This window comes from Ovis canadensis, chromosome 3 (genome assembly GCF_042477335.2).
Source record: "Ovis canadensis isolate MfBH-ARS-UI-01 breed Bighorn chromosome 3, ARS-UI_OviCan_v2, whole genome shotgun sequence".
NCBI classification, from domain to species: Eukaryota; Metazoa; Chordata; class Mammalia; order Artiodactyla; family Bovidae; genus Ovis; species Ovis canadensis.
In genome coordinates, this window is record NC_091247.1 from 91,526,308 (window position 1) to 91,545,234 (window position 18,927).

The 18,927-nt window shown below is 35.7% G+C and overlaps 1 protein-coding gene across 13 annotated transcripts in view; it reads right to left on the reverse strand.

Annotated features, from left to right (window-relative positions):
- BIRC6 (baculoviral IAP repeat containing 6) overlaps positions 1-18,927 on the reverse strand; it is a 209,152-nt gene that overhangs the window by 19,232 nt on the left and 170,993 nt on the right. For 12 of the 13 annotated variants that reach the window (XM_069583614.1, XM_069583613.1, XM_069583612.1 and 9 more), the window contains 3 exons: positions 4,865-5,010; positions 4,107-4,217; positions 1,034-1,251 (listed from right to left, as the gene is read on the reverse strand). In XM_069583614.1, the coding sequence (XP_069439715.1) occupies positions 1,034-1,251; positions 4,107-4,217; positions 4,865-5,010 (475 nt within the window). Of the gene's footprint in view, positions 1-1,033; positions 1,252-4,106; positions 4,218-4,864; positions 5,011-7,663; positions 7,837-18,927 lie in introns of those variants that run through there. The other variant, XR_011255747.1, reaches the window with a different exon arrangement.

The following is an 18,927-nucleotide window of genomic DNA, read 5'->3' on the forward strand; positions in this document are numbered from 1 at the left end:
CAAAAAATCCAATAGTGACTATCAGAATTATTCAATGAATTATATTTGAATCAATAGATATTTAGTGTACAAGACACAAGCAGCAAAGCCTTGGGTCCTGAAGAGCTATGCGTGGAGGCAAGTGGTACTACATTCTCATCTGTTTCAACTCAGATTTATGTTTTGTGGATTCAACTTGGGATTCTTTATGTTAGGTGCAGCATAATAATAAAGTCACAGTCTGAATTTATGTGGGCCACTTAGAGATAAAATACTTCCCTAGGCAATCATCTAATAATTGGCTCTACTGTTTGTAACAGGGGAATGTGTGGTCAATAAGCAAGGTCTGTGAGATTTCTACTGAGAAATTATCCAAAAGAGCAAAACATAAGAGCAAGCAAACAAAAAAGTTTCTTCAAATCAATGGATCAATAGTTTCAGCTGTGTATCTAAGGAAGACTGACTATTTAACCCATTAGTTAAATGATGTAAGGAACTGTGGGGTTCCTCCCACCCCAGGGATCAAAGCTTTGAAAGTTACTTGCTGCAGCATCTCTTGGAATTTGAGGCCAGATCACCGCAGTGTTAAAACATAAAGCTGCAGGTTTTATTTATTATTGTACTACCACTACTTACATCACAGATCACATGAATCTATAAATACATTACATTACCTAGAGGAAAAAAACCCCTGAAGACTGACAGTATAAAACCTGAGAGAAATATTTTGGATTATAAGGAAGAAATCCTGTGACTTTTTTTCTACTGATCAGCATTAAATCCTTTGATAATATGCTCTAAAACTATGACAGGCTATATACAGCCTTTGTTTAGGGTAGGTATTTCTAGATCTTTTTTTTGAATGGTACTTGGTACTCTCATTCACATACTCTGAACTAACATTAGATAAAGACTTCCTTCATTGATATGCAAAAGAGTCAACAGAAGTTTTATTAAATGTATTAAAACTTTATGCTATTTCTAGTGGTATTTTATATGTATATCTAAGTAAGTGGATTAGTCAGAGAAATAAGAAAGCAGTTGTTTTCTCTACCTTCATGATGTCAAGTCGCTCCTCATCACAGCGCACAAACACACTGGAGGACGATGACAGAGGCAGCGAGGTCGACAGCGTCACGGCTTCCTGCGCGAGGCGGCGGGCTCTGGCAGCACTGTTGGCATCGTTTGCATTCTTCACCTGGGACATGTAGTGGTAGTTTACCTTAAAACCCAACTTCCCATCTTCATCTTCAGAAACCATCTCAAATGTATCTAAAATAAGAAAAAGGAAAAAAAAAAACACTGAAAAAAAAAAAGAGAACCAGAATGGAGGATAGCTGTTATAATAACAAAAATCACAAATAAACAAATCACTAACCCTTCTTCACCCAAAATGGAGAGACTGCAACGTGGAAGAAGGGCAAACTTATCAGTGTTTATGTAATACCTACATATGTGTGTTAATGCTGCTAGATGGATAGAATATATTATGGAAGCAAAGGCAGAAATGGTTTTTAACTTACAGTTTGGACATGTAGGTAGATTATATTATATTAAGTATTTAAATGATATGTAGTAAATTTATTCTTAAAATAAATATTTTTTTGCCAAAATAATTCAAAATATGAAATACTGAAAAGTATTTCATTATATTTCATTTTAAAAGAGAATAAAACTTCATATATTTGCACTGACTTGGAATCAGAAAACAGAAGTGGCAAGCTGCAGTTTACTTCTATATTACTTTTGAAATTAAATTAACAGGATAAAAGAGGATTATTAGGAAAACCTCCTAAATACTCTGACAGAATATAAATAATGGGCTAATTCTTTACAATATATTTAGGCAGATTTGGAAGGACATAAAGTTATTTTTTACTTATAAGCTAAATCCATATAGACCAGAAAGAAAAAATTATCTCTAATTCAGATTAACCCTAATTCACCAAAGGACTAAAACAAACATACTTAAATAACTTATAACACTAAATTAAATTGCCGGGAGGAATATCAATAACCTCAGATAGGCAGATGACACCACCCTTATGGCAGAAAGTGAAGAGGAACTAAAAAGCTTCTTGATGAAAGTGAAAGAGGAGAGCGAAAAGTTGGCTTACAGCTCAACATTCAGAAAACAAAGATCATGGCATCTGGTCCCATCACTTCATGGGAAATAGATGGGGAAACAGGGGAAACAGTGTCAGACTTTATGGGGCTCCAAAATCACTACAGATGGTGACTGTAGCCATGAAATTAAAAGACGCTTACTCCTTGGTAGGCAAGTTATGACCAACCTAGATAGCATATTCAAAAGCAGAGACATTACTTCACCAACAAAGGCCCATCTAGTCAAGGCTATGGTTTTTCCTATGGTCATGTATGGATGTGAGAGTTGGACTGTGAAGAAAGCTGAGTGCCGAAGAATTGATGCTTTTGAACTGTGGTGTTGGAGAAGACTCTTGAGAGTCCCTTGGACTGCAAGGAGATCCAACCAGCCCATTCTGAAGGAGATCAGTCTTGGGTGTTCTTTGGAAGGAATGATGCTAAAGCTGAAACTCCAGTACTTCGTCCACCTCAGGAAAAGAGTTGACTCGTTGGAAAAGACTCTGGTGCTGGGAGGGATTGGGGGTAGGAGGAGAAGGGGATGACAGAGGATGAGATGGGTGGATGGCATCCATCACTGACTCGATGGACGTGAGTTTGAGTGAACTCCAGGAGTTAGTGATGGACAGGGAGGCCTGGCGTGCTGCAATTCATAGGGTTGCAAAGAGTCGGACACGACTGAGTGACTGAACTGACTAATACTAGGGCAAATACAAAGAAACAATGGCAACTTTTGATCTTGTCTACATACAATTTTAAATATCTAGAAAAACATTAAAAGTACATTTTAATCATCATTAATGCAATAAATTTTTCCAAGAACTTACTAAGTACAAGGTCGTAGGCTTGGTTCTTTGGGGTAAATAATAAATAGGAAAATATATCTGCCTTCAAGAAGCTTATAATTTACAAAAAAGGAGAAGGCCTAAGTGTTATGGTCTGTGTACTACAAATATACTATGTCTCAGCAAGACTTCTGAATAGTTTCAATTAGTAAATGTGTAAACCAGAGCTATTCATCTGCCCAACTCAACTGCTTTTCACAGAATACAGGGAAAATTTTCCTTTGAGTTTTATAAACAGCAATTCACCAGATACACATATGGCCTATTGCTATGCCTGGAGGAAAGTTTTACATCATATATTTACATTTAGACTTAAAGTCATATCCAAATGGTAGAGTTTATGATTTTAAGAGATATGAGGGAAGCCTCCTAGCTGACTAACATTAATCAAAGCTCATGCCCTGTGACTCTGACAGTATGACATAAATCTACATTTTTTGGAGGAACTCCTCCTTTACTGTTCTTTTTAATATAGTCAAAGTCCTTTGGGCTGGTTCTCAAGAAGAATAAAGAGGGACATATAATAGCAGTTAAAAGTGGTTATTAAAACTTGGAAGTCTAGTGTTTGTTTATAGACCAGCATGTTATGAAGGGTACTTAAGTGATCTTTTCATCAGTCCTTACCTGCCAAGAGTTTTGTAATGGGAAAGGCTACAAGAGAACTATGCTTAACTACCTTTTCTAAAAGTAAATCCCCAGGAATTCTAAAAAGGTTTAAGAGTCACAGACTTAGTTCCAAGTCCCAAGTTTTGGCTTCCTTCAGGGAAGGATATAGAGAAACAGAGAGGTAAAGAAAGAAAACCACTTTCTGCCTGTTTGTTAGACATTTGGCTTTGTTTCTTTTCCCTAGGTTTCTAGTGAATCATGATTCCCAAACATCACTGTAGCTATAAAATCAGAGACAGAAAGATGATAAAAATGTTTGCAGGTGTTCTTGCCTGGAAAATCCCATGGACAGAGGAACCTGGCAGGCTACAGTCCATGGGGTCACGAAAGAGTTGGACATGACTTAGTGACTAAGCAATAACAATAACAATATACATGCATAGATACATACATAGAATACATGAATAATTCATGGTAAAAGCAAGTTTGAAATTCTAATTTTACCAGAACATATTTCAATAGCACAAACCATGAATTGAGATCAGAAAAATGAAGAGTATGATTTCAACTTACCAAACTGTAATTTCTTCATGACAGCCACATATTTTTCTTCAAGTGATTTCAATACTGATAAAGGTTTGGGTTTCATAGCCACCTTCTTTGAATATTCACCTAGTTTTTTTTCTGTTATTTAATATTTCAAGATAAATTAAATAAGTATACATTTTGAAGAGTAGAACAAAAAACACCATATACTTCTAGAGATCAAATTTTGAATGTCAAAAAAATTACCAAACTGTTCATAATTATCATCCTATTATCCCATTTAAAAATTAAACAATTTCTTTCTATTTCATAAGAATAACTAATAAGGCTAAAAATCTTATTATCAACTTTAAAGCTTAAATTCTTAAAATGCTAAAAGGAGTTTATCCATTCAGGCAAAAGTCACAGAAATGAAGCAATAGATGATGTAGAATCACTTATATCTTCCATTGTTAATATGTGAAAATGCCAATTTTAACTTAATGTACTATTTGGTATCTAATACAATTGCATTTTTCAATTTCATAACTTTCAATGGGAAGAAAAGAGAAATTTATATTTCATGTTTCAGCCTACTACCAGTCTTAGATACCATATGCAGTAGAGATTAGTATTTTAAAATTAGAGACTATTCATAATTAGCTTGAAAACCTGACACAGCAGAATCTTTAGGTAAATAACTTGCTGGAAAACCATTAACAGAGGGAAGAGAATGCAGTTTTCAGTAAGTAAATAAAACATCTTTGTATCTAAAGAAATGTAGCGGAAAGGGACTAGCGCTGTACCTTGATTTGCTTGCCGCAAACTGGTAGTGGCTGCATAAACGATCTCAGCAGTCTTCTGAATGTCTGGCACCAAAAGAGTAAGGCCTTCCGGCTCTTGATCAGATGCATCTGGTTTTACTCCTGTTTTAACATTTTCCCTTTTAGATCTGAAAAAGTGTTTTTAATATGGAAAGAAATGCAAGGAAAATTAAGATTTTAGTCTTGAAAAATAAATACTTCCATAAGTAACAGCGGTTAAAAATCAATAAGATATTGTGCATTTCATTTGACACACACATGGTATATACCAGGAGTGGTTCAAATTAGATTCATTTTTAAGTCATAGGATGATGCCTAGCACAATAACTGAAGTTTCGGGTAGGTTGTCTCTTCATATGCAAACACAGACATAAGTTAAACACTGTAGAAATATCATACTATAAAAGACCCCGTTACCGGTTATATCCTTTAATTAATATCTTTACAAACACATTTACTGAAACTATATACCTAGAAGTAGAGACATCACTTCTGTATCTAAAAGTAACAGATCCCCTGTCTTCTAAGACCTGGGAACCAAAGATCCATAGATAGTATTTCATTTTAATAGTATCTGTATTTCACTTAAGAGTATATTAATTTCCAAGATAGGGGGAGAAATATTCCAGAATAAAGTATAGGTTCACTACTAAGTAACTCAATTCATATGTGCTCCTATACACTGAATCTTTCTTTAAACACTAAGTTTTAGAGCATAATCATTTAAAAGATATCCTTCTGTTGCTTCCTATTCAGGGTCTAATATATACTCAACTTAAATTTTCTAGAAGAATGCTGTAGTATTTTATTAACAAGGTTCACTAAAAACAGCAACTAAATCAATTTCCTTTTTCTTTCAACTGTCAGAATTTTATTCAAATCATCATTACACCACTACTTAGATACTAAAACTACACCTTTGTTAATTACTTAAATAAATTAAAACAAACTATAATCACATATAAATAAATGTATTTAAAATATTTATGCTAAGGTATGATCTAGACTATGTATCACTTATTTTTATAGGTTGTACACCTACTAACAAAGGATGTGGCTATTATATTAAAATAACATTTAACAAAGTGGGCATGGAGCCTTAAAGAACTTCAAAAAAGATTAACAGAAGGTAGAAGAGTCCTTAACAAAATAATATTAAACAATCTATGTCCAAATGAACTGTTCTTTATCACAAAGACAAAAATCTGTTCAGAAGCAATTCTGTGCTTAACTCTAGGCAGACAATAAGATGTAAATTAAGAGGAGCCACTGAGGTGGATAACAAAGGTAAATGGGTTTAGTGTCATGTATGAGTTCGGAACTGATCTCCACACTGTGAAAAACTAGTATCCACAGCTACTTTTAACCACAAGGTATATACTATCTCACCTGGCAAGATGATTTGGCTTAAGAACCATAATGTGCCACCGGTTTATTGCCTTTTCTCCTGTGCTCTCTTCCTGTCCTCCCTGATGTATAGGAGTCACAGACAACACATGGTCAACTAACTCTCCTTTGCTACTCAGAAACCGCTTGGTAGAGTTGTATATATTATATATTGTTTTCGTCATCAACTTCTGTGTGTAAATGTGTATATGATCATATATGTTAGTGCATATATATATGCATTTATATATATACACACACACACACACATAAGGAGAATACAGTGAATGAATGTTTTAAGAGTGAAATAGACATTTTACTGCTAGAGTTAAATAAGATACTGCATCTCACAGCTATGAAGTGAAGCTGGAACTAGAGATTAATAATGAGTCCAAAAATTTTTTTAAATAAAATGATTCTGGTAGACAAGCTCAAACAGTTTCTCAACTTCTGCATTTATCAATAGCTGTTCACAATCTGTGTGAAACACCGAGAGTCAAGAAAAGCACATAAGCTGATTGACAGGACCCCCTCTGAATTTATACAGACTTTTTTCCTCTTCAACTGTAAATGATTCTCTTCCTGGGACCTAAAAAATTCCTAAGTAGAAGGGCCACTGAACAATATGAAAACAGTAGTAAGCAGGTACAGAAAACATAAGAGTTGTGGTTATAGCTATAATAAAATAAAGATGGTTTCCTAAACCTATCATCAGTCAGTCCATCCATTAGACTCTCAATAAAGATTTCACTTAAAGAAATGCATCTTGACAAGCAGAGAAGGAAGATTACAGGAGTGAAGCTCATTTTTCCAGAATTAAGGTACTTTCTCCTTGAAGAAACAAGAACCTCTGGCATGGAGAGTAAACTGCATCAATGCAATTTAGAGCAAGTTACCCTTGGAAAACTGATTCTAAATTTCAAGCCCTCGTCATGAATACCAACTACCTAACTCTAGTATTTAAAAGATGATTAGTAGGAAAAATCTCTGTTTTTAAAATAGTACAAATAGGATGAAAATTTGGACAATATTTTAAAAATAGTGCAAAAGACCACTGAAGTCTTAAAAGTAATATTTTTTACACCAAATGCATGAAAGAAATAATCATATACATCATGGAGATAAAGGCTGAATCATAAAGCAGACATAATTAGACCTTTACTGTAGGATCTAATGAAATTTTTTTTATATGGATAGTCTTTTTGACAAAAACATACAGGAGAAAAAGAATAAACTTCAAAAGGTGAATATATGAGGAACACAAACTACCTGCCTAACGATGACTACAACTAGTCATTGTCTGACATTAAACTACAGACAGTAGTTTCTTTTCTATAAAAGTTGCAGGTTACTGTCAACCCATATGTAGGCCCAGCTCATGAAAAAAGGCCATACCTTAGCTCACATCCTGAAGTCTGTGTGAAAAGCTATTTGAGTTCAAGGCACCTAGCTGGAAGTAGGTCTCTGAGACTGACAATGGATCCAACATGGTAAAAGCAATCAGCGACGGCCGCTACCATGGTATCCGCTGCTTTGTGCATACGTTGAATCTGGTTGTGATCACTGCCCTGAAGAAATACGAGGAATCAACTGAAGTTTCTACTATTTCAAGAATTATCTGCAAACATTTTCCACTATGCTGTGAATTCCAACTAAACAGCTAAGAAATTAAGCAAATTTTGGCTATGTGACATATAGTCTACACTAGGATGTGAGCAAAATGGGCAAATCTTTTTTGTGCAAACAAAAAAAATAACCCCCAAAACTCAGCATTCAGTTATATTGGACTGCCTCTGCAAATACTACTACCCAAATTAAGCTAGATATTTGTAAGGCTACAAAATATCAGAATTACATTCTCTTATAATACATAAAATGAAAACAGCTTAAAATAGCTATTTTCTTGGCTGAACATTGGGAAAGACCATTTCAATCCCCTGCACTCCTAATTCTGAAGTCACAACTATCACACTATTGAAATAAATATTTAAAAAGCAGAGTCACATTGAAGAAGTAATCAGGACACCATATGCTGAAATGTCCAGATTCAAAAGTATTAAGAATTAGCATCTTAGAGGAAGATTCTAAAACTAGAAGAGATTAAAACTTCTACATTTACCTTAAACCAATGTGTTATATCATAGTCCACAGGTCTAAAACCCTTTGCCAAGAATTATAGTTTAAAGTAAATAAATAAAAGCAGAAAGATTTTTAAAAATATTGCTGTGGAGTATTATTTGCTTCTTATGTCTACAGACAACATGAAAATAATTTTTGAAATGCACCACTAAACTGGATAAAGACCTTTGTAAGATGACTGCTTTCCATACTTTTTTTAAATCTTAGTTTTTAATTCTAGACTCCCTTTTATTTTTAAATTCTTTCCAAATGGAAGTAATAGTTTTAGGTTTCATTGGAAGTAGAAAATAAAATCTTTGTCTTAACTAGAGCATAAATGAGCTGTAGGAGAGAAGGGACTACTTAAAACAGGGGTATGAGAAGCCTTTGAAAATAAAACCTTGACTTCTAGATTAGATAAAAATATAATAAATTTTAGGTCAGACTAAACATCACAGGACAAATAATGATACTGTGTGCTGCTGTGATATGGAGTCGCCACAAGTGATACGCATCACCAGGGGAAAATCCAAGTGAGGCTAAGAAGAGACACTAAAACCTGTGTTGGCACTGTTGTCTCCATCACCAAGTAAAAAAGGTTGATGAACCACTTTAAGTTTAATCACTAAAAGAAACTTAAATTATATATATATATATTTGCAACAACTGCTTTTTGGCTAAGAAATCAGGTCTTTTTTATTTTGTAGGTAGGTTTGACAGAGGAAAAAGAAAACACAGGAAATGCTTTTCCAACAACAACAAAAAAAAGTAGGAGGACTGGACTGAAATTTCTTTCTCAATCAAAGCATTAGAGGAACTAACTTACAGGAATTAAAATTAGTTTGATGCCTTCTAAGAAGTCAATCAATTAATTGTGGATAAAAAGGAATTGGGGATTTCTACCAGAGAATTCAGTTCTTTTAAAACAACTGAATGAACTTTGCCCCAGAAGACACTTTGGAAAGCCAAGAGAATCAAAGCTGCTTACTTTCATGCTGTTAAAGAGAAGTTCAATGTCAAGAACACCTCACATTCAACACAGAGTCATTTGTGTCACATTCTTATTAGCAATTAAGATTATTTGATTGACTATTCTTATTTTTGTTCTCACTCATGCTCAAACTGAGTCTTTTGTTTTATGCTTACTGTTCGGCTAGTTAGGCCTGAGGAGGAATAAAAGCTTTGACAGAAAAAGGCAAAATTCTGTAAAACGATTATTTTCAATAAAAAATAAATTAAAAAAGAAAGATTATTTGACTGACAGAAAGTCCTTTTTTCAAATTTTTGGTGAAACTGTTAAATACTAAATATACAAAATATGATTATTTGCCTACTGGAGTATAGTAAGAAAAGTCTGCACAGATCAAGGACAAAATATTTTCCTTTGCTCCTGCTCCAAGGGGGCTATGAAGTGTCACACTTATTCAAAAGTGAAACCAAATAACTATGGCTATACTATGACTTCATTTTGAGATAACAGAGGTTGCAATGGCTATGTTAAGATTTAAAGTATTACATAACTCATATGTAATGTATGAGAAGTCATATGCAACATATCCCTTTATTAATGGAGGTAACAGAATTGCTTTCAAGTTCTTTCTTTTTCAAGAATCTAAAGAGTAAAGACATATTAACATAGCAACAAAATTTAGGAGGTGGAAAATAGGATGTGTTGGAGGGTAGGAAGAGGTTTCTTTAGCAACAGAAAAAAATGATTTTAAAAAATACTTATTTATTTATTTATGGCTGCACTGGGTCTTTATTATTGTATGTGGGCTTTCACTAGTTGTGGCAATTGGGGGCCACTCTCATTGTGGTTGGATTCTCCTGTTGCCCAGGCTCTAGAACACAAGCTCAGCAGTTGTGGGACACAAGCGTAGCTGCCCCTTGGAACACGTGGAATCTTCCTAGACTAGGAATTGAATCCATTAACCACTGGACTGCCAAGGAAGTCTGAGAAAATAATTTTATCTCCAACACACCACCCTCATTTATGCAAGCAGATACCAAATCAATTTGAAAATAACAGTAAAGGAAAAGTATTAATACATACAGCAGTAACTAAGACATTTTCATAGAAAAGGTTTTAATTAATTCTTTTAAGCAAAAAAACCCCCAAAAATTGAATGGGTAAAGTTGACTTATTCCTCATTTAAGTGATAAGTACATTAAGATGCTACCAGCTCATGATCTACAGACTAAAAAACAGTTTATCTTATTTAGTGAACCTTGGTAATCTAGTAATAATTATTCCTTAGGTGTAATCAAATGGCTATGCACCTCTAATAAAATATGCTACCTTTTAACATCTTATCATAGGGCTAACTTAAAAATTATTTAGAATGAAGAGCAAAATATATAAAAAAAATTCTGCAGAATCTGTATTATTGTATATACTTTTTAAATTACCAAAAGAAAAATTTTCAATTAAAAAATTTTACTAAATTGTCAATATTTTTAAAATTTATGTATCCTAAATTTCCAAATCAGAAACAAGTTCCCATCTCCCATTTCTAATTATTTCACTATTCAAATTGCTCTTTGGAAGCAATTTAGAAAATAAATATACTTGATTGCTTCCCTGGTGGCTCAGATGGTAAAGAATCTGCCTGCAATGCAGGAGACCCAGGTTTGATCCCTGCGTTGGGAAGATATCCTGGAGAAGGGAACAGATACCCACTCCAGTATTCTTGCCTGGAGAATCCCATGGACAGAGGAGCCTGGTGGGCTACAGTCCATGGGGTCACAAAGAGTCAGATACAACTGAGCGACTAATTCTTTCACTTTTTCACTATACTTGAGTGGGACATTAGGAAACTCGAGGTCTAATCATAGCTCTACTACTAAGCATCAGAGAACGTGGAACAAATCACAATATTTATGGGCCTTGTTTTCGTCTTTTATAAAAAAGGGGATTTGAACCATATGAACTCTAAACAGTGTCCCTTACAGCTCTAAAAATCACAGATACCATGGAACAGGTCACTTATTGTGATGTGCCCGGATCTGTTCCAAACTGAATCTACTTACCAGGGGACTTCAAATTCAGTTATTAAGATTGCTTGAGATTCTGATACAATATCATGAAAACTGACGAGAAACATGAAGCTTTTCTAATGCAATCTTATAAGGAATACTCATTTCATAGGTTATATTACTGAGGTAGGAGTATTACATATTTATAATTTTTAATTTGTTTCTGTCTGTTAATTGCTTAAATAACAGAATAAGCTGTATTTTGATACTTGATCTAAGTGTTTTCCAGGAACCAGTGAAGGCTCAAGTCTAGCTGTTATACAAGCATGAAACCTAAATGATCAATGAAAACTTTTGGTAAAAGGTACCAGCAGTATATAAAAACAGAAGTATCTGGACTACAGATCAATCAATTTGCTTTCCTCATAAATAGTTTTTTAATAACAAACACTACAAGGCACCAGGAAACTGGGGGGGGGGGGCTAAATCCGAGATTTATTGCCTAATAATAATTATTTTTAAATGTTAAACTTTAAGTGATAGTTTCCCTCCCTATCAAATAAGAATAAATAATCTCTTGCCTAATCACACAGAGCAGAAAAACTTAATAATATACATCTACGAATTGTTAAGCCTGTATATCCTAACAAAAGTTATGTTGCAATATTACTTCCTTGCATTTTTTATATAACTATTTGATACTATATATTTATTATAACTACCCACAATTTAAAACAGTTTGGCTTATTGTCTAGAAAGAAGGGAAATTAATAAAAGCACACAGGCTAGAATAGAAATACTACACTAATCACATTATTTCAAACTGGCTGAACAAAAGGAATTCAGGCAATACATCTACCTAAGTCATAACTGTCCTAAAATTTAAGTGATAGTGACCTTGATCTTATGTATAATAAGCAACTAATCACAGGGTGTATTTGCCACATATCTAACATAGATTATACCTTTAAACATCCTTTATGTCCTTTTTTTGTACATGCTGGTATTCTCACATGCCTCCCCCCACATCGCCTCTCTTTCTTTTTCCCCTAGGGAACTACTTCTTCCACTGCCTGTAGATCTAAAAATTAAAAGTATTAAACACAAAAATCATCGAATTATAAAACTAAAGAAAAAAACAAAAATTTAGACTTTTTGCATAAAATAAATGAAAATCTGGTAAATTTTCTCTGCATTAGGCATGAAAGAAAAGTGTTAATATTGCTATACTGAGGGCACCTGAAAAATGGAACATTTATGATGATCAAATTTTCAGAAACTATTCTGGATAACGAATTCTACTTATCCTTTATGACAAATGTATAACTTTTTGTTCTTCATAAATGTTTATTACAGCAGTAGACAGGCCAACGAATGTTTTTATTATGGAAGTTCTTTGATCTTTTTATTGAAGTGATTAATAAGAGGTGGCTTTTGAGATATTTCTCAAATAAAAGTAAATAAACTACTTAATGCTCCAGTAATGCTGAAGAAGATGAAGCTGAACAGATCTATGAAGACCTACAAGACCTTCTAGCACTAACACCCAAAAGAGATGCCCTTCCATTATGGGAAACAGGAATCCAAAAGTAGGAAGTCAAGAGACAACTGCAATAACAGGCAAATTTGGCCTGGAATACAAAATGAAACTGGGCAAAAGCTAACAGAGTTTTGCCAAGAGAACATACTGGTCATAGTGAACACCCTCCTTTAACAACACAAGACAAATCTATACAAGGACTTCAACAGATGATCAATACGAAAATCAGACTGATTATATTCTTTGCAGCCAAAGATGGAGAAGCCCTATACAGTCAGCAAAAACAAGACTGGGAGCTGACTGTGGCTCAGATCATGAACTCCTAATTGCTAATTCAGACTTAGATTGAAGAAAGTAGGGAAAACCACTAGACCATTCAGGTATGACCTAAATCAAATCCCTTATAATTACACAGTGGAAGTGAGAGATAGATTCAAGTGATTAGATCTGATAGACAGGGTGCCTAAAGAACTATGGACAAAGGTTTGTGACATTGTACAGGAGGGAGTAATCAAGACCATCCCCAAGAAAAAGAAACATAAAAAGGCAAAATGGTTGTCTGAGGAGGGCTTACAAATAGCTGAGAAAACAGGAGAAGCTTAAGGCAAAGGAGAAAAGGAAAGATATACCCATTTGAATGCAGAGTTACAAAGAAATGCAAGGAGAGAAAAGAAAGCCTTCCTCAGTTATCAATGTAAAAAATAGACAAAAACAATAGAATGGGAAAGACTAGAGATCTCTTCAAGAAAATTAGAGATACCAAGGCAACATTTCATGCAAAGATGGGCTCAATAAAGGATAGAAATGGTATGTACCTAACAGAAGCAGAAGATATTAAGAGGTGGCAAGAATACACAGAAGAACTATACATGAAAGATCTTCATGAACCAGATAACCACGATGGTGTGATCACCCACCTAGAGCCAGACATGCAAGAATGCAAAGTCAAATGGGCCTTAGGAAGCATCACTACGAACAAAGCTAGTAGAGGTGATGGAATTCCAATTGATCTATTTCAAATCATAAAAGATGATGCTGTGAAAGTGCTGCACTCAATATGCCAGCAAGTTTGAAAAATTTAGCAGTGGCCACAGGATTGGAAAAGGTTAGTTTTCATTCCAATTCCCAAAACAGGCAATACCAAAGAATGCTCAAACTACTGCACAATTGCACTTACCTAATACGCTAGCAAAGTAATGCTCAAAATTCTACAAGCCAGGCTTCAACAGTATATGAACTGTGAACTTTCAGATATTCAAGCTGGATTTAGAAAAGGCAGAGGAACCAGATATCAAATTGCCAACATCCACTGGATCATCAAGAAAGCAAGAGAGTTCTAGAAAAACATCTACTTCTGCCTTATTGACTACGCCAAAGCCTTTGACTGTGTGGATCACAGCAAACTGTGGAAAATTCTGAAAGAGATGGAATACCAGACCACCTGACCCACCTCCTGAGAAATCTGGATGCAGTTCAAGAAGTAACAGTTAGAACTGGACATGGAACAACAGACTGGTTTCAAATCAAGAAAGGAGCATGTTAAGGCTACATATTGTCACCCTGCTTATTTAACTTATATGCAGAATACATCATGAGAAAAGCCAGGCTGGATGAAGCACAAGCTGGAATCAAGACTGCAGGGAGAAATATCAATAATCTCAGATATGCAGATGACACCACCCTTGTGGAAGAAAGCAAAGAAGAACTAAAGAGTCTCTTGATGAAAATGAAAGAGGAGAGTGAAAACGTTGGATTAAAACTCAGCATTCAGGAAACGAAGATCATGGCATCCAGTCCCATCACTTCATGGCAAACAGATGGGGAAACAATGGAAACAGTGGCAGTTTATTTTTTGGGGCTCCAAAATCACTGGAGATGGTGACTGCAGCCACGAAATTAAGACACTTGCTCCTTGGAAGAAAAGCTATGATCAACCTAGATAGAGTATTAAAAAACAGAGATATTACCTTGTCAACAAAGGTCAGTCTAGTCAAAGCTATAGTTTTTCCAGTAGTCATGTATGGATGTCAGAGCTGGACTATAAAGAAAGCTGAGTGCCAAAGAACTGATGCTTTTGTACTGTGGTATTAGAGAACACTCTTGAGAATCCTTGACCCTCAGGGAGATCCACCAGTCAATCCCAATGGAAATCAGCCCTGAATATTCATTGGAAGGGCTGATGCTGAAGCTAAAACTCCAATACTCTGGCCACCTAATGGGAAGAAATGACTCACTGGAAAAGACCCTGATGCTTGAAAAGATTGAAGGCAGGAGGAGAAGGGATGACAGAGCATAAGATGGTTGGATGGCATCACTGACTCAATGGACATGAGTTTGAGCAAGCTCTGGGAGCTGGTGATGGGCAGGGAAGCCTGGCGTGCTGCAGTCCATGGGGCCACAAAGGGTCAGACATGACTGAGCAACTGAACTGAAAACTACTTAATGTTATTGAGGCAAATGAAATTAATTATAACCAATATTTAAGTCAACCACTTCCCCATTTTTGTTCAAATTATTATAAAAATTTTCAATTGAATAAGAAAAAAGTGCAAAATTTCCTTATGACGGCATCCTGAAAAGTTCCAATTTGTTTAAATTTTAAATAAGAGATGTTAGAAAACGGCTGAAGTAGAAAATTACATTTATGCTTATAGAACAGTTGTTTTCAAAACTGTCTAAAACAGGTGTACAAAACATTATATATTCAGAAAAAATGAATTGCTGAAAAGATCCTTATAATTAACTATCTAAATCTTGTCTGTTTTAGACAAAAGATGCAAACTGCTGAATGTAAAACATATCTATATTGAAGTAATATACTTTGCCTAGTCTTTAGTGTTTTCTAAAGGAATGTTGTGTTTCCCTTGTGGTGCAGCTGGTAAAGAATCCACCTGCAATGAAATCTGGGTTCGATCCCAGGGTTGGGAAGATCCTTTGGAAATGGGGACGGTCACGCACTCCAGTATTCTGGCCTGGAGAATTCCATGGGTATTTAAGGGCTTTCATGATAGCTCAGTTGGTAAAGATTCTGCCTACAATGCAGGAGACCCCAGTTCAACTCCTGGGTCGGGAAGTTCCGCTAGAGAAGGGATAGGCCCTGGGCTTCCCTTATGGCTCAGCTGGTAAGGAATCTACCTGCTGCACGGGAGACCTGGGTTCAATCCCTGGTCTGTGAAGATCCCCTGCAGAAGGGAAAGGCTACATACTCCAGTGTTCTGGCCTGGAGAATTCTATGGACTGTCTATTATTTCTGATTTGTCTTAATATAAATGCTTATTAATATAATCAGGCAACAGCAACGTCAATCAGTTTATTTATGTTAACTATTAGATTCAAATTAACTTTATATAGTTACTGCAAATTGTGAATCTTGAGAGGACGTATTAGGAGAGGTGTAGACAGTAAAACTATAGACTTGTGAACAAAAGAATATAAAAATATTGTCATCTTTAGAAAGTTCTTGAAGCAATTTGTATAGTAAATATTTAACAACTTTTTAAAAGACAGACTAAATCACAATAAACTACTCCTAGTTGCCACTTCGCCATGTCAACGGGTTAATCTTGCCAGGAAAGATGAACATAATAAACTAGAAGTACAGTTATTCCTTGAACAGAGCTCTTCTTTACAACAACCTCATCAGAGTACTATAATTATCAGTCACTAAACTAATCCTCACCCACAAGAGATAATTTTATTATTAAGGTGTAATTATAATCGACAAAGTCTGAAACATACCTTATAGTCTATTATTTCAAATACTAAAAGTCAGAAGGCACTTTTCAGATATATGTATTTGTGTGCATATTACATGCATATATAATTATCTCATGTTATTACATGTGACAGCAAAAACTCCTAATTACAGAACTAACAGCTTTAAAACGCATTCAGTTGCATGGTGTTGTTCCACTGCACCAGCTCAGTTTCTCCTCTAAGCAATCATTCTTACCAAAGCCTTTGGATGCATAGATGATTTGTTAATATGGTTGTAATGCAATATTGGTTCTACCTAGTCTACTCCTCAGCAGACCACTTGAAAGAAGGCAACCCAACTAATATATCTCCACTATATTCCTTCACTCAAGCATTACCTGAGTTATTCTTTATTAAAGTACAAGTGCTCCTGTGAAAGACTAAAGGATCATTTGCTTCTTTATATAAATTTTAATAACCCAGGAGGGTATTCTGAAATAAGAAGTCTGCCTTGAAGAAAAGAACAAAATCCTGGAACATCGTAACAGATGTAGTTATAAAATGCTTCACTACACAGACAGCCAGAGGAGGACACTGGGTATCTTAGTGAGCAGGAAAGTGAAAAATAAAAAGAGAAGCATGTTAAGTTAAGAACCAGCTATTCTTTGTGAAAATCTTAAGGTGAGGATGAGAACCAAAATACCACTTTAAATGGCGGTCACATATAAAACAAAAGCTCGGCTAGCTTGGCTTCTGCTAACTTTCAGTTCAGCTCAGTTCAGTCACTCAGTCATGTCCGACTCTTTGCAACCCCATGAACTGTAGCATGCCAGGCCTCCCTGTCCATCACCAACTCTCGAGGTTCACTCAAACTCATGTCCATCGAGTCAGTGATGCCATCCAGCCATCTCAGCCTCTGTTGTCCCCTTCTCCTCCTGTCCCCAATCCCTCCCAGCATCAGTCTTTTCCAACGAGTCAACTCTTCGCATGAGGTGGCCAAAGTACTGGAGTTTCAGCTTTAGCATCATTCCTTCCAAAGAAATCCCAGGGTTGATCTCCTTCAGAATGGACTGGTTGGATTTCCTTGCAGTCCCAGGGACTCTCAAGAGTCCTCTCCAATACCACAGTTCAAAAGCATCAATTCTTCAGCGCTCAGCCTTTTTCACAGTCCAACTCTCACTTCCAAACACGACCACTGGAAAAACCACAGCCTTGACTAGACAGACCTTTGTTGGCAAAGTAATGTCTGCTTTTGAATATGCTATCTAGGTTGGTCATAACTTTTCTTCCAAGGAGTAAGCGTCTTTTAATTTCATGGCTGCAGTCACCATCCGCAGTGATTTTGGAGCCCCCCAAAAAAGTCTGACACTGTTTCCACTATTTCCCCATCTATTTCCCATGACGTGATAGGACCAGATGCCATGATCTTCGTTTTCTGAATGTTGAGCTTTAAGCCAACTTTTTCACTCTCCTCTTTCACTTTCATCGAGAGGCTTTTTAGTTCCTCTTCACTTTCTGCCATAAGGGTGGTGTCATCTGCATATCTGAGGTTATTGATATTTCTCCCGGCAATCTTGATTCCAGCTTGTGCTTCTTCCAGCCCAGTGTTTCTCATGATGTACTCTGCATAGAAGTTAAATAAGCAGAGTGACAATATACAGCCTTGACATACTCCTTTTCCTATTTGGAACCAGTCTGTTGTTCCATAGCCAGTTTCACGTCCAGCAGTTAACTAAACTGCTAACTTTATTTTCTCCCAATTAAATACAGATAAAAGGCAGAAGAGGGCTTCCCAGGCGGCGTTAGTGGTAAAGAACCTGCCTGCCAATGCAGGAGACATAAGAGACGAGAGTTTGATCCCTGGGTTGGGAAAATCCCCTGGAGGAGGGCATGGAAACTCACTACAGTATTCTTGCCTGGAGAATCTCAAGGACAGGGAGCCTGGTAGGGTATAGTCCATAGGGTCGCAAAAAGTTGGACACAACTAAAGTGACTTAGCATGCAAAAGGCAGAAGACTAAGACCATGAATGGACAGGGTCCCATTCCTTTTAAATTGTTAGTTCTTATTTGCAAAATGCCATTACTTTTAGAGGACTGGAAGATATATCCTATTAATAGAGTTTCCCAAAGCATGAGAAAACATTAAGTGGCAATTAGACCCGGTATTAGTCAACTGAATCAAGAGTAAGAAAACGAGAGTCTTTTACCAATGAAAAGAAAAGTCTCAGTAAGCCTTTGGTAACTACTTATTTGCTAAATCTTCTTTCTTAGAACAGAAAACGGGCCAGACAATGGAGTCAGACACTAACTTTTTAAGAATTCAGTGCA